This window comes from Barbus barbus (genome assembly GCF_936440315.1).
Source record: "Barbus barbus genome assembly, chromosome: 43".
Taxonomy (NCBI): domain Eukaryota; kingdom Metazoa; phylum Chordata; class Actinopteri; order Cypriniformes; family Cyprinidae; genus Barbus; species Barbus barbus.
This window is the reverse complement of record NC_136721.1, coordinates 5,698,629-5,712,075: the sequence shown is the minus strand read 5'-3', so window position 1 is coordinate 5,712,075 and position 13,447 is coordinate 5,698,629. Positions and strand designations below refer to the sequence as shown.

Genomic DNA, 13,447 nt, shown 5'->3' with positions numbered 1-13,447 from the left:
AGTGACAGCATTCTTATACAAGCTGGACAAGAGCCAATTTACATGAGAGTTAGATATTACTGCTTTGATTGTTTTGATGGTCTATCAGTCAGTTTGTATCAGTGCCAAATATTCAGATTTCTCAGTGTCTTTTGATCATCTCCAGCTGCTTCAGTCATTCATTAGGCTTGATTAAGTATACAAGATTCTTAATTACAACACCCATGTTTTAATTCTTGTCGAATATGCATTATTCCAGTCTGTCCTATGGCATGCTCATGAGAGATCAAATTATACCGTTAATCCGCTGCTACTCAAACCAAAGACAGCAAGTGTTACAAAGATTCCCTTGTTCGCCTTGTCAGGATCAATTTGTGGTGCTCTCCCTGTCATTTTCATTTTTAGTTTCGCCACTGCTTATTTTCATAATCAGGAATCTTTAAGCACAAAATCCACACCAATCGCCGATCAAAAACCAGCTCAGAGCACAGGTTAGGCGCTTCGGTAAGTTTGCGCTTCTCTCAACGTGAGAACTATGATATCTTGAACGCTGTATTGGGCTTATATATTAACGCGCTTGATAAATATTGCATTGTACTGATTTAGAGCTTCCAGTGCCGGAGGTGTGATGTGATCGCCAAGCGCGCACACGCGGATAAAAACATGGGGAGCGCGCAACGCGGATGGAAACACTGAGGGAAGTTTATTTACTCGCAGACCGTGCTCACAGTCGGGCTACAAGACAAGGGCTTAAAGTCTGAGAAATAAATGAAACGTTACTGCAGTAATTCTCAGTCTTTCTGATAACGCCCTCGACTACTACTTTCGCCGAGCAATGGACTGAGCCAGTCGAATGGGCCTTGTTGCTGCAATGTTTGTGAGGAAAGAGGGAGCCATAGTCATGTACCAGAGAGCTGATTCTCCAAGGCCCTCAGTCGAGCTGCACTCAAGACTCTGGCTTCATTAAAATTTTATACGCAGCGCTTGGCCAAGGTCTATTTATGAAAATGCGCTTTCCGCTCCATGGAAAACACAAGACTGTAAGGAACCATGGGGAGGAATGTAAATCTAAGAGCAGAATTATACACTTACACATTTTTCATTCCAGCTGCAATTTATAAAATAAAGTAACCAGTGCCACATTGAAAATATTGCCTCACATTTGACATCTATATGTTTCGTGGCTTCCACGGTTGAAGAATTATGTAGATGATTTGGTGAGAGCTATGCAAATCCTCAATTTTGGGCACATTTGAATACCATATACCAGATTTGTCTCTCACATTTCAAGAAATGAATGTTTCCAGATTTGAGCGAGAATTATAGCCAGTGTTTTTTTTTTTTTCCTTACACTATGAATAAACGATTAGTGCTGATAACAACAATCGTTCTTATTGTATTAAATGCGCTTTTAAAATCTCAAATAAGTTTTCCACTGCCTTCAATCATTAAAGACTTGGGACGGAACGAATCTGATTTGCGTAACAAGTCTCTCGCCTTTTAAATTCAGCCGGATAAGCAAAAAGAAACGGATGACCTCCAGTATGTGCATTATTCAAATCAAACAATTGACGCACACTGTCGTGGGAATGGGCTTTACCACACACGATTCTTTTTTGTTTTTTGGGGGATGAATTCTATTTAAATAAGAATCTCACATCTTTTTGCGCAAGTGTCTTAGGCTATTATATAGGCTATATATTAATTATTTATATATTGTACTCGAAATCTTCATATGTATTTTCAGAAATGTATAGTCTATTTTTATAGCATTTTTAATAGTTGCTGTTGTTGTACAACATGAACAATCAGTTCAGCAATAGGATATCTTCCTCTTAACAAACACTTGCAAAATCAATAGTAGGCTATCATAACAATTCATATATTTATTATTCATAAATAACGAGTTTTACGGACTCAAAACCACCTGCTGAACGCCAGAGTGATCCCGGACTTGACAACTCTTGAAATAAGTGATGATGCCCGACTAATTGCGTAACAAGGTCTATCAGAAAGATTAATAACGTTATGATTTGCCTCATAGGTCTACATAAATGATGTATTTAATCGTGCTTGTTAAACTTTATATGTTTATGCTAAGGGTTTGTTTTAATAAGTTTAAGCTGGGCTAAAATCATGGACAAACTATATCGATTATTTAAATAAATTACAGGGACGTTACTAAAATGAATAATCAGTTCATTCGTTACTATTACTATTATCGCGTTATTAGGCAACACAAATCATGATCATCATGAATGTTGTACCTGAAATTATCTCGTATTTCTCTTTAAAAAACGATATGATGGTTAGTTATATTAAGCAAAATAAGAAAGAATAATAAAGCAAGTTCAGGGACATAACACACTGCAGTAACTGAGGTAAGACGTGCATGGTTTATTGAAATTTCTGTCGCGTACACAGACACAGTTAAGCACACTTTCACAAATAAAACGTGTGGTATTCAAAATAAATTAAGCTCAAATAAATAAGTAAACAACAAAATCAATAACGTAGAAATATAAATAGGCCAAACAAATAAGAAATCGGAATCATATCTACAAAGTGCAATGAATCTCTGAATATGTTATGAAAGGTTCCCATCTACAAACTTAGTGTAGTAATAATTGTAATAATAATAATTTAAGTGAGGACGTACAGCAGAAGGAGCTAGTCACAAAATAATTCTTAAATAATTTGATTGTCAGTGCATCGTTTAAGTGAAATTAGCAACACACAACGCTTCGTGTTTTCTATCTATTTTACCCAAAATGTGTCGAAAATGAAAAGTCTAGTTTTATGCCCTATTTCCAAAATAGACGAGACGTCAGGAATCATGAGGTAGACACAGAAAAGTATATTAATTATGTCCGCGTGTACGTGCGTTCGTCTGTGCGTGTTCTCTCTTATTGCAATACATCAAAATGAATGGAAAATTCAAACGATAAATGAACACTTAACGCCGTGTAAACCATGCAATGGATCACAGCAGAACCTTCATGATTTTCTTCTGTAGCATATAGAATAACACTAAAGTTTCTAGAATGGGACATCTTTGCACAACAGCGTTTTTATCTTTCTTGCTTTCCAACCTTAAAAAAGAATTGTGATGCGTTCTTCACGCAAAGAGGTGCAGTGTATTCACAGATATGTACACAGATGAATATAAAAGAGTTATTTTGAGTTAAGAGAATAATCATTATTATTCAATTCTCGATTTGTACAATAATTGCAACGTTTAGTTGGTGTTGGTTTTCCTCTCGTCCCCCGTCTTCCAGAGCGTGTTGTTCTAGACATTTTGTCAAACTTCTGGCACGCTTTCTGTCTCTGGGATGTTGCCGCCCAGCTCCCATTCCAGTTTGGGGAGAGTTTTGTCGGCTCTATTCACTCTTATGTCTGATGGTTGAGTTTATTTAAATACATCATTCTGGCCTAGTGCGTAGCCGAAAACTTCATCCGTTTCTGCTTTTGCCTTTGATTACAAAACCACACGCGGACCACGTTTTTTTTCAGCTCCAGTTTTTCGGCGATGGCAGCGATTTTCTCCGACGAGGGTCTGGGCTGCACGGCAAAGTACGCCTCCAGCGACCGCTTCTCTGGAGCAGCGATTGAAGTGCGTTTTCTCTTTTTGTCCCCGCCGTTAAAAATCTCCGGCTTGGCCATTTTCTCTCTCTGAGCCCGTTCTGCCTCCTCCAGCCACGCTTCCAGGATAGGTTTAAGGGCCACCATATTATTGTGGGACAAAGTGAGGGACTCGAACCGACAGATAGTACTCTGGCTCAGGCAGCCGACCCCGGGGATTTTAAGATTGGCTAACGCCGAGCCCACGTCGGCCTGCGTGACCCCGAGTTTGATCCGCCTCTGCTTGAAGCGCTCGGCGAAAGACTCCAGCTCCCGCGGATCAGGCTCGGAGTCTCCACCTCCGCCCAGAGATGTGTGCGAGCCCAGGCTGTGGGGGTGCATGTTCATACTTTGCGGGTGGTGATGCTGCATGTGGTTGATTGCTGACATGTGTGAATGCGGGTGGGAAGCGGTGGAGCAAACGTCGGAGCCCGGCATGCCTCCGATAGAGATGCCGGGGGTGAGGTGGTCGAGCAGGTCGCCCTCCAGGCCCTGCGTCGGCTGGTGGTGGTGATGATGATGGTGGTGAGAGGTCAGCACAGACGGGTGATGAAGGTGCCCAGAAGAAGACGTGGGCGTGCAGGTCATGCTCGTCATGGTGTGGTAGGTGGCATCTGGCTTGAACGGATGACTCTTTTGAGCGACGATGTCCACCGCCGCCAGCGCCTCGGCTCTCTGGAGCAGGGTCTCATCAAAGCCGGCAAAGATATTACCCTGCAGCTATATGACAGAGAGCAAGCGTAAGTATCAATAGCAAATTACAGCCTGCCAGTTTTGAGTTGCCAAATTGTAAAGAAAACCTACAACTAGATTACGCAGCCTGCGTTTTGTTTTTACAATAAAAAAGTTTTATAGAATTGAGACACTTTTTGCAAATCACATAAAGCGGCATTAAAATGGCTACACAAATGATGGCTGATTTCTAAATAAAGTGCTGCTCTTGTGTTGGAAAGTGTCTAATAATATGTTTTTAAAACTGAGTTATTTTTGGGCGACAGTTTTTCAAACAGACCTGCATTTACACCAACAAAACCGATGCACTTCTATTTTTATCACGCGCAGAAAAAGTTTTAATAGCTACGATTAAAATGCAAATGACTGCGGTGATAATGAATCGCAAACAAGAAACACAGATGAAATATTGAACTTACCGAGGGCGTGGGCAAACATGCTCGTCGGATAGCCTCAGAACTGGAATGTAGAGGTGTGTATTTAGGTTCGTGCAAAATCGGATGCATACTAAACGGCTGTTTGCTATTCATGGACATCATTTTGGCAGAGGTGAGAGAGGGTCGTTTCTCGTCTTCCTCGTTTACCTCCGTTTCGGCCCAAGCAGAGTGTCTACCTAGAAGAACAAGGACAATCTGGATGGTAAATGTGAAAAGCTATGCCTGAGAAGTCTTCTTTTCTGGCTGAGCTGTAGCCAGGTGCGAGCTGTCAATGTCTGTGATACAGTAGGAATTTACGCAGGCACCTAAAATATAACGCTGTCTCCTTTAGCCCCGCCTAGATAGGTACAGGTCCCGCCCAACTACTATTGCAGTACCCTTAAATGTTATTGGTAAGTTTGGGATGTGAACACGCCTCTGGAGTTTCTGGTCTCGTCCCCCATCGTGTGCGCTTGGGCAGAGAAGGCGTGGCTTTAGCTCTGAAACTCTCATGGTGTGTTCTCATTGGTGCTGTGATTTTGACAGGTTGCGCTAGATTGGTTGAACACATCTTTATGTGCACATGCTCTTAGTTTAAATGTCTGTCACCATATCTATATTGTTAGGATAAATAATAGTTTAAAGATTCAAACATAAAATTGCAATTACTTATTAAAAATGTCATTGCACATTTTTTACTATACGTTTTATCATATATTTTTATTTTTATACATTTGACTAATTTATGAACTTTTATCATCGTTTGCCACACAAACTGATAAAATGTTCTTAAACAGACGCTTTGAAATCACTTTGGATAAAAACAAAAAATTCTCAAATAAATGTAATAATCTAGAGATTGGTATTTCATAATTGATGTATATTCTAAGTAAAAAATATATGTATTATCGTTCTTTGAATGAATGAATATATACAAGTTCTAAATATTTCTCTTAATTAAGATAATTTGTTGTTGTTTTGTGTGAAGCAAGTGACTTTTTTTTCTTCATGTGGCCAGCTTTAACAATTTGGTACATGAATTAATTATTGTTCATTTACTTTGTGGTATGCACCACAATATGGATTCTCAAATAGAGCATAAATAGGCTGGGATGATAAGAGCCCATGTACAATTAAATATTGATAAAAAAAAACACTGGTCAAACAAATGAAAGCAGTCAATCAAATACCTCTGACAAATGAAATGCTGGTGCTACTATCCATTTGCAGGAATGAATGAATTAAAGAAAAAGTGTGGTTAAAAAGAAAACAACCAAATACTTGCAGTAGTTTAAAAAAAGTTTTGGTTCAGTGAATAGATCACATTACCCTTCACACAGTGAAGCTGCTAACTTGGGAACTTCATTATTGGAACTTGACTATTTGATCAGCACCTCTTCAAAGTAGGTTGTGTGTTGCGCAGGTTTTAGTGCATGCAAGCTGCTCTGCTTTGGCTTGTTTAGAACCCATATATCTATCACTCTAATTGGTGCTGAAACCCCAGACACGGACAATAAAGGCCCACAATGGAAGAAGGAGTCTCTGTGAGTGTGACTCAGAAACCTGAGATGCAGACGCAGATAGCAACATCGTCCCCTCGTGCCTTGCTCTCCGGCAAGGCCTTGGCACCCGCTCATCAAATATGCATCAATGCTGCCATCTCTCCCCCAGCAACCACTGTCACTGGGGACTCCAAATGCTGAGGGACGGACAGAGAGGCACAGCAAAAGTGACAGAACAGAGAGAGAGGCAGTCTGGAAAGAGAGGAGAGCTCAAAGCGTGAGCTTATACATGTAGATAGAGAGATAGACCGATATATAGAGCCGAGATGATACAAGCCATACTTGTTGAATCTATTGAGTCATTCCCTCTTTTCCTGTCATTCCTTCTTTCTCTGTCAGACTGCCGACACTGAGTCGCAGTCATTTTCCTGATGAGTTTTCTGCAAACAAGCCTGGGGAAGTGCTTGATTATTGCTAATGGAACATTTTCCTCAATGAATATTAATGCTGAAATGGGGAATTGGTGGTATTGGCTGTTAGGATTCCTACTCCAGATGATAAGTTGAGGTGTTGAGACTGTTTGTTATGTTCTGGCATATATATACAAAATTAGAGAAGCAAAGATCTGGGGTGCGTTTCCCATACAATGACAAAACCCACAACACAACTACAATTGTATTATGCATTGTTGGAGATAATAACTAGCTAGTTACAAAATCTGTAGCTTGAACCACATTAGCTCAAAATATAGAAAATAGACTATATATATAGTATATAATTGTACTGCATGTTATTTTGCTCAAGGGCATGATCTATTAAAATTGATGTCCTTCTAACAAGAAACTACACTTCTACCACAAATCAAGTAATGAAGTCGTCGTCCCCCTGGCCCATACAATGAAAGCAAATGTCAAAACAACACTTTTTCGGGGTGAGCTTCTTGTGTTTACACTTTGAAATAGTTAAAAAAAAATTCTGCTGCCTTTGCCTGACACTTCGATTTTTACTGTGCACTGACCACTTGAATATAACCAGACTTTGTGTTTGTGCACATGCAGTGGGATGCAGTGTGGGTGTGGTGCTAGAGCTCTGAAGAGAGAGTGAAAGCAAGACATCACCACAATAAATATTTCTGGTACGTTAGACAAATGGGCAAACTGCTCAGTGTGCACATGAGCACATGTATCTCGCTTTCCTCTTTCTCCTTACTTTCTTTTTTTCCATTCTTGCCCCCTCAAGCCTCCCCCATTTCGTGATTGGTGAATTATTGATAGCGTGTAAAATGTAACATTGTAGATATGTGACCATTCACCAAATCAGCGGGTTCACACTGTGGGGCTGCCGAAGGGAAGGGGTGTCTAAGCACGCACTTTAATGTAATTGCCTTTAGGGTTCCTGGTAAATATTTTATTGTCTGCCAGCACAAATTAACGGAACAAAGTTACCGAAACGGGGTGATTCCTCACTCCGAAGCTCTGCAGAAGATGTCTTTCTGCTTGTCATTTGACTTGAAGTTTTTGGGTACCTGAGTGATGGATCAACTTTAGTCTTATACTTAGAGGATGGTGCAAGATGCTCACCTGGGAAATAACAGAAAACAGAAGCAAGCACGTGCCTCGGAGAGCTGCGTGCGGTGGTTGTGAGGGTTTGCTGTTTTGGGTCCGTTCACTGAGGCCGAAAGAGCTCTTGATTTAAGTGAATTTGGTGGAATGAAAAAAAGGAGGGGCAGGTGGGGAGACTCGTACATTGCCAGTCAGAGAGGAAAGTAAGCAGAAAGATGGGACAGAATGTGAACAGGAAAACTTCATTACCTGATGGGGCAGTGGCCAAAAAGACATTAAATATGAATGGCGGCCGACACAGATGGTAAGCTGACCTGGATGGGATGTGAAGCGTCGGTGGGAAGATTTGTATTTTTCTGTTCCACACTTAGAGAACAAATTCTCAGGTCCAGGCATTTTTCTCCATAGGGATTTCTCTCTGTTTTCACTGTTCTAAATCAAATAAAACTGTTTACCCTTTAGCACTGATCTTTGCTTTCACTTTTCGATTCTGCAAAGATACAATCACTGGATCTTGCTAACCTTTTCTGGGCCTTGTCAAATAGTTTGGTGTAGTTGCATTTCATGCCTCATTTCTAACTCCTTTCCCCGATTTCTTTCTTGGATTCCCTCCTGTGTTCACATACTATGATCCGCATCCTTTCCTTGGCACCCCATCATTCTCTTTGCACCATTCCGCTGTTACCTGCCGTTCGTCGTCCAAACGGGATGGACCGCTCTAAGTCTGGATCAATAGATTAACTGAGTGGTTATGAATTATGCAGAAGAGCCCTACAGCAGTTGAACGTAAAGAGCTTGTGCTCTTGCATTGGCGTGTAAAAGCTAAGTACAGGCCTGTTTACATGTTCCCCGGCATGCTGGGTGCTGCACTTCAAGACCCCCTCCTTAGCCAAGACCCCTGGGACCTTAGTCAGGTAAAAACAATGTGATGGAATTGATTGTGATGATTTGAACTCAATTGGAAAAAATAAATAAAAATAAAGTACTTATAGGTCGATTTGCTTGAGCATGCATGTGTTACAATAACTGCAGTTTTGTTGAAAGGCAGCACAGAGAGTTTGCTCTCCGTGTCTTGTCACTCTCTTCTGAATCAAACCTCAGAGGAAACAGCTACAGCGACAGCATTAGTCTAAAATTCCACCGCGCATGTAATTTTACATTTGCATACAATCAAACTTTGCATCCCTCATGTTTTTTTTGGTTCTACAACAGTAAAACAAAGGAGGGAAAAAAATAAACAAGCAAAATGCTGTAAATATGATAGTGAAGGCATATTCATGATATGTAAATCTCAATGTAGTTTTAGCCCACAGAGCAGTACAAAGAAAGAAAAGGATCTTAGAGAGACTTTTTATGCGTATGAGCAACCATGTGACACATTGAGACAGATGTGTTGTGTGACTTTTACATAACCGTCAGCCACTCGTTCAGATGCCAAATAAGAAGCTATGAAAAGAGGAAGAGGGCCAAAAGCTGAAACATTTGTCTTGGATCTCCTTTCTTCTTTATTTATTGAAATATTAATGTCTTTGCTTCAGGCCAAGTGTGTTTATGCATGCCGCTCGGAGCGTTGACCGAAATGCCGACTGATGCTCCCTCATTGATTTTTTTTTTCTTCATTGTGGGTGTATTTGTCTAAGTAGAGGCCGCCAGTCACCCTACCACCCTCCCCGTTCTCCTGCTCCCTCTGCTTTAGCATGCGTTCCTCTAAGTCCTGGCCCCATTCCTCTGCTTCATCTGCCCTTATTAGACTCTTCAAATGGTGCTGCTTTAACTCGGTGTGTCAGACACTTCAAAGGAGGGCTGTGTTGATTGCTGGTTTGTTTGTAGTTGACTGTAGTGGAGTTTGTGTAAGGGATGTTGCAGACATGTTGGAATCTTTATGATGTGAGTAATGAGTCAAAAATAAGGAAATAAATAGTGGACGAATGAGAAAGGCCAGAAGAGTACTTTCAAAAGCTCTGGTGGATATGAGATAACATATACATAATATAACATATCTATATGTCTTGTAGTTTTCTCCCATTAGAGAAATTCACTTTAGAAGTTTAGGGACTTTTTCCATCATCTCAGGTCTTTTGGGGCAAGCCTGAAAATTCAGGAAAAGTGTTTATCCACTTCTTTTAAAAAGGAAGTTGTTCCATCAAATACAATTTTGATGGAATCAAAAGATTGTACGCCAACCAGTTCAGAAACTCTATAAATCTACATGTCATAGTAATTAATATATTAAAGGTGCCATAGAATGAAAAACTGTCTTTACCCTGGCATATTTAAATAATAACAGTTCTGTACATGGAAATGACATACAGTGAGCCTCAAACACCATAGTTTCCTCCTTCATATGTAAATCTCGTGATTAAAAAAGACCACTGAAAAACAGGCGAATCAGAACATAACACCGACTGTGACGCAACAGTCGGGATCACTACGCCCCCAACATTTGCATAAACCCGTCCTTGTTCTAAGCCGGCCGAACCATCAGAAGCTCTGCAGGTATTGTAAATAAACAAGCGCGGACAACAGCGAAAATAACACAATAAATTTTATGTTCCAGGCCGTGCAGGGGGTGTGAAGTGCAGGGATGGGTTGGTGTCTGTATTCAGAAAGGCACAGAAAGCAAATAACGCGCAAGCTACTAAAGGTACATGGTTAGCTCCTTGCTAGCGGTAGCCTGTGACAGTACATAAGATTTCACTCTCAGTAAGGAGAGATGAGGATGATGGCGAATGACTTACAGATCCTGAGCACCACTGACAAGCATCTGATCTTGTGAAATGTGTGGTAAGTACTGTTGCTCCATAATGTAAACATAGTTTGTGTGATCGCGTCTCTTGAAAGTTAAACTATAACGCGATCCAGTTCAAAAGCAGTTTCAATGCCTCGCATATTAATAACGGCTCCCTGATGCCCGCGTTTTATATACAGTATAATTACCCGACGATATAACTGCGAGAGAACGTATTTAAATATATATTTTCCTCCCTGTGCTTCCTTCTTGCTGATGAGCCGTACTGTGAAACAGCCAATCAGAGCAGAGCTCAACATTGAGCAGCACGGTGAAACAGCCAATCAGAGCAGAGCTCATTATTATTCATGACCCTGCCAAATAAGCCAATAACAGACCGTTTCATTCTAGGGAGAAATCCTAGGGTTGTAAATGGACATGTAAAATCGTTTCTGGAGATTTTTTGCCCTTACCTAAGCCACATACCTTCTGTGTAGATATCAGAGAACAATTTAAAAATACTGTATCAATGCATTCTATGGCACCTTTAAGAATGACCAACATTATTGTCACTGATCCTAATCATGTCCTGAATAATGAATTGCTGTCGTCAAACCAGAGATATGGAATTTCTCAATTTAATAAGGTTAAATGGAGGCACTCATTTTAACATTAGTCACCCTTAAAGCTAAATATGGAGATTAGTTTCAGATACAACATTGAAGGACTTGAGTTTTGTTTTGTGATTATAATGTTCTGCATGTATGTTTTGATGTTGATGCAAGAAAAATGTCAGACTCAGTTTCACTAAGTACTTATTGTATCATATTGTACCATATGATGGGAATTGAAGTCTTTGTAACCCTGACCCCTCTTGTAATTGACCTTGTGGTTCGAATCATGGTGTCTAGATGTATTCTAGCAGACTCTTACACTTCCCTCTACTGATATGAACAGTTGATGCCTAATCGTCTTTGTCCAAATGTAATATTTTCTCTGAGTAAAGGTAATGGCATTGAGGATTGTTGCAGGTGGCCTGCTGAGCAGCTCAACACCATGAGGAACATTGAAGAGCAGATTTCGAAGGGCTCTGGGGAACAGGGGGTGGGTTTGCATCGAGTAGGAGCATTCGGGACCCCAGCTGGTGCAGGACGGGGTGCCATTGTGCTCCCCACCCTCCTCCCTGCAATGCTAACAGGATTAGGCGACGGAGAGCACCCTCTCCTCAAAACCCCAGGCTGTTCCTCGCATGTCCTGTCTGATCTGGGGTTTTAAGGATCCCCTTGTCATGCTTTCAAAAACCAGAAGCCCATCCCAGAGGGAGACTTTGAGACTCCATCTGAAGTACAAGTTAACAGTACACATGAAGATGACTTTTGGATTTTACAGCTTTTCAGCATGGTCCAAGCTTTGATCATGACTTGTAACCATGCTGGAAAAGAAGGCTTAAACCAGCCTAGGATGTTTGCTGGTCTAAAATGGTTTAAGATGGTCTTCCAACCTGGCCAGACTGATGCAATAAGTTTAAAGCTACCTGACAGACGAGCCTGATCAGAATGGGAGACCGACTTAGACCAGAATACGTTTTTAACCCTAGAATGCATGACCCCAAAAAGCTACATTAATGCATTAAAAAGTGGTTAAAATGACCTGTATTGCATTTGATAGTTTTCAGAGAAAAGACAATATATGTGGATTTTCTTTATTATCTTTCTGAATTAAAGAATTTAAACATTGGATAAAATGAAAAAAGGGCAATTCAGGATATCGAATTACAACTATAATGTGCTCGTGTGAGGCTTTAATTTGGTTATGATCCTTTAGATCATGAGAACATTCATTCAGGTGATTTCAACTGGTAGTATATGTATGAAAGAGGCCTAACAAGTGATAAACTCACTTTTTTGTGATCAAGATTAAAAGAAAATCAATCTTTACAATGATAAAGAGCTGCATTTCTGAACCTGTGACCAACAAGCATGTCAAGGAATTCAACAATGTCATAGAAAAAAATCTGAAAACTATATTGGGTAAATTTTACCATGTTTATGCATTCTAAGGTTAAGATGTCATTTTCAGCACAAAATAAAACTTCTCCAACGCTCCAAGGTTGGTGCACACATGTCTTGAGCAAAGGCACAGACAAGAATGGATGCACACAAGTGTCCTGACCTTCTTTTCCCAGATCCTCCCCTGTGGACTTGAGCCTGACTTCACATTGAATCCCAAGCAGTGTGGCATTCATGTCACCACCGTACAAAGACTCTCCATATCACTTTCTCACACCAGATACCACACACACACTCTAGATGTTCCTCCAGCTATCACTTTTTAACCTCAACCCATACCCAACAAATGCTGTGGTTGGCAGCAATTACCTTAGTCTGTAAGTCTTTATTTATTTATTTTTTTTTCCTGTTACTGATATTTATTGATAGCGATCAGGTCTGTTGATCCGTTGTAAATGCAGCAGTAGTCCTGATGGAGGCACAGTGCTCGTACCTGACAGTGCTGCGGGACAGCGCTCTCATTACCACAACAATGAAATAATTATGAATGCCGCTGCGAGACTTCATCAGAGGAATATCTATTGTATTATTTATTCAGTCCCCTGGTTCAGGGAGAACACATATAAACTTCCAGCCATGCTCTTCCCCATGCACACACTCTCCTGTCTGCCTTTCAAAGCGGTGGCTTGCTCCTGCCACTGTTTTCAACTTCATTTCTCCAGGCCCTGGGATGCTTTGCTTGGACATTGCCTCTGATATGTAGCCATGGCTGACCCTAACTGTCTCAAAGGACTATTGCAGTCTGCACAGTGCCAGCTGGAGGACGTTCATTCATCAGTAAGCGGTCAATACTCTGATGGGTTCATAGCTACAGGCGATTACTCAACGCGGAACAAGC

General features: G+C 40.7%; 1 protein-coding gene across 1 annotated transcript; it reads right to left on the bottom strand.

Annotated features, from left to right (window-relative positions):
• Positions 1-2,357: 2,357 nt before the first annotated feature.
• LOC306862345 (brain-specific homeobox/POU domain protein 3-like) lies at positions 2,358-5,051 on the bottom strand. Its single transcript, XM_079405108.1, has 2 exons — positions 4,752-5,051; positions 2,358-4,320 (listed from the first exon to the last, which is right to left on the bottom strand). The coding sequence occupies exons 1-2, from the start codon at positions 4,869-4,871 to the stop codon at positions 3,412-3,414; spliced, it is 1,029 nt and encodes a 342-aa protein (XP_079261234.1). The 5' UTR covers positions 4,872-5,051; the 3' UTR covers positions 2,358-3,411.
• Between the last annotated feature and the right edge of the window lie 8,396 nt (positions 5,052-13,447).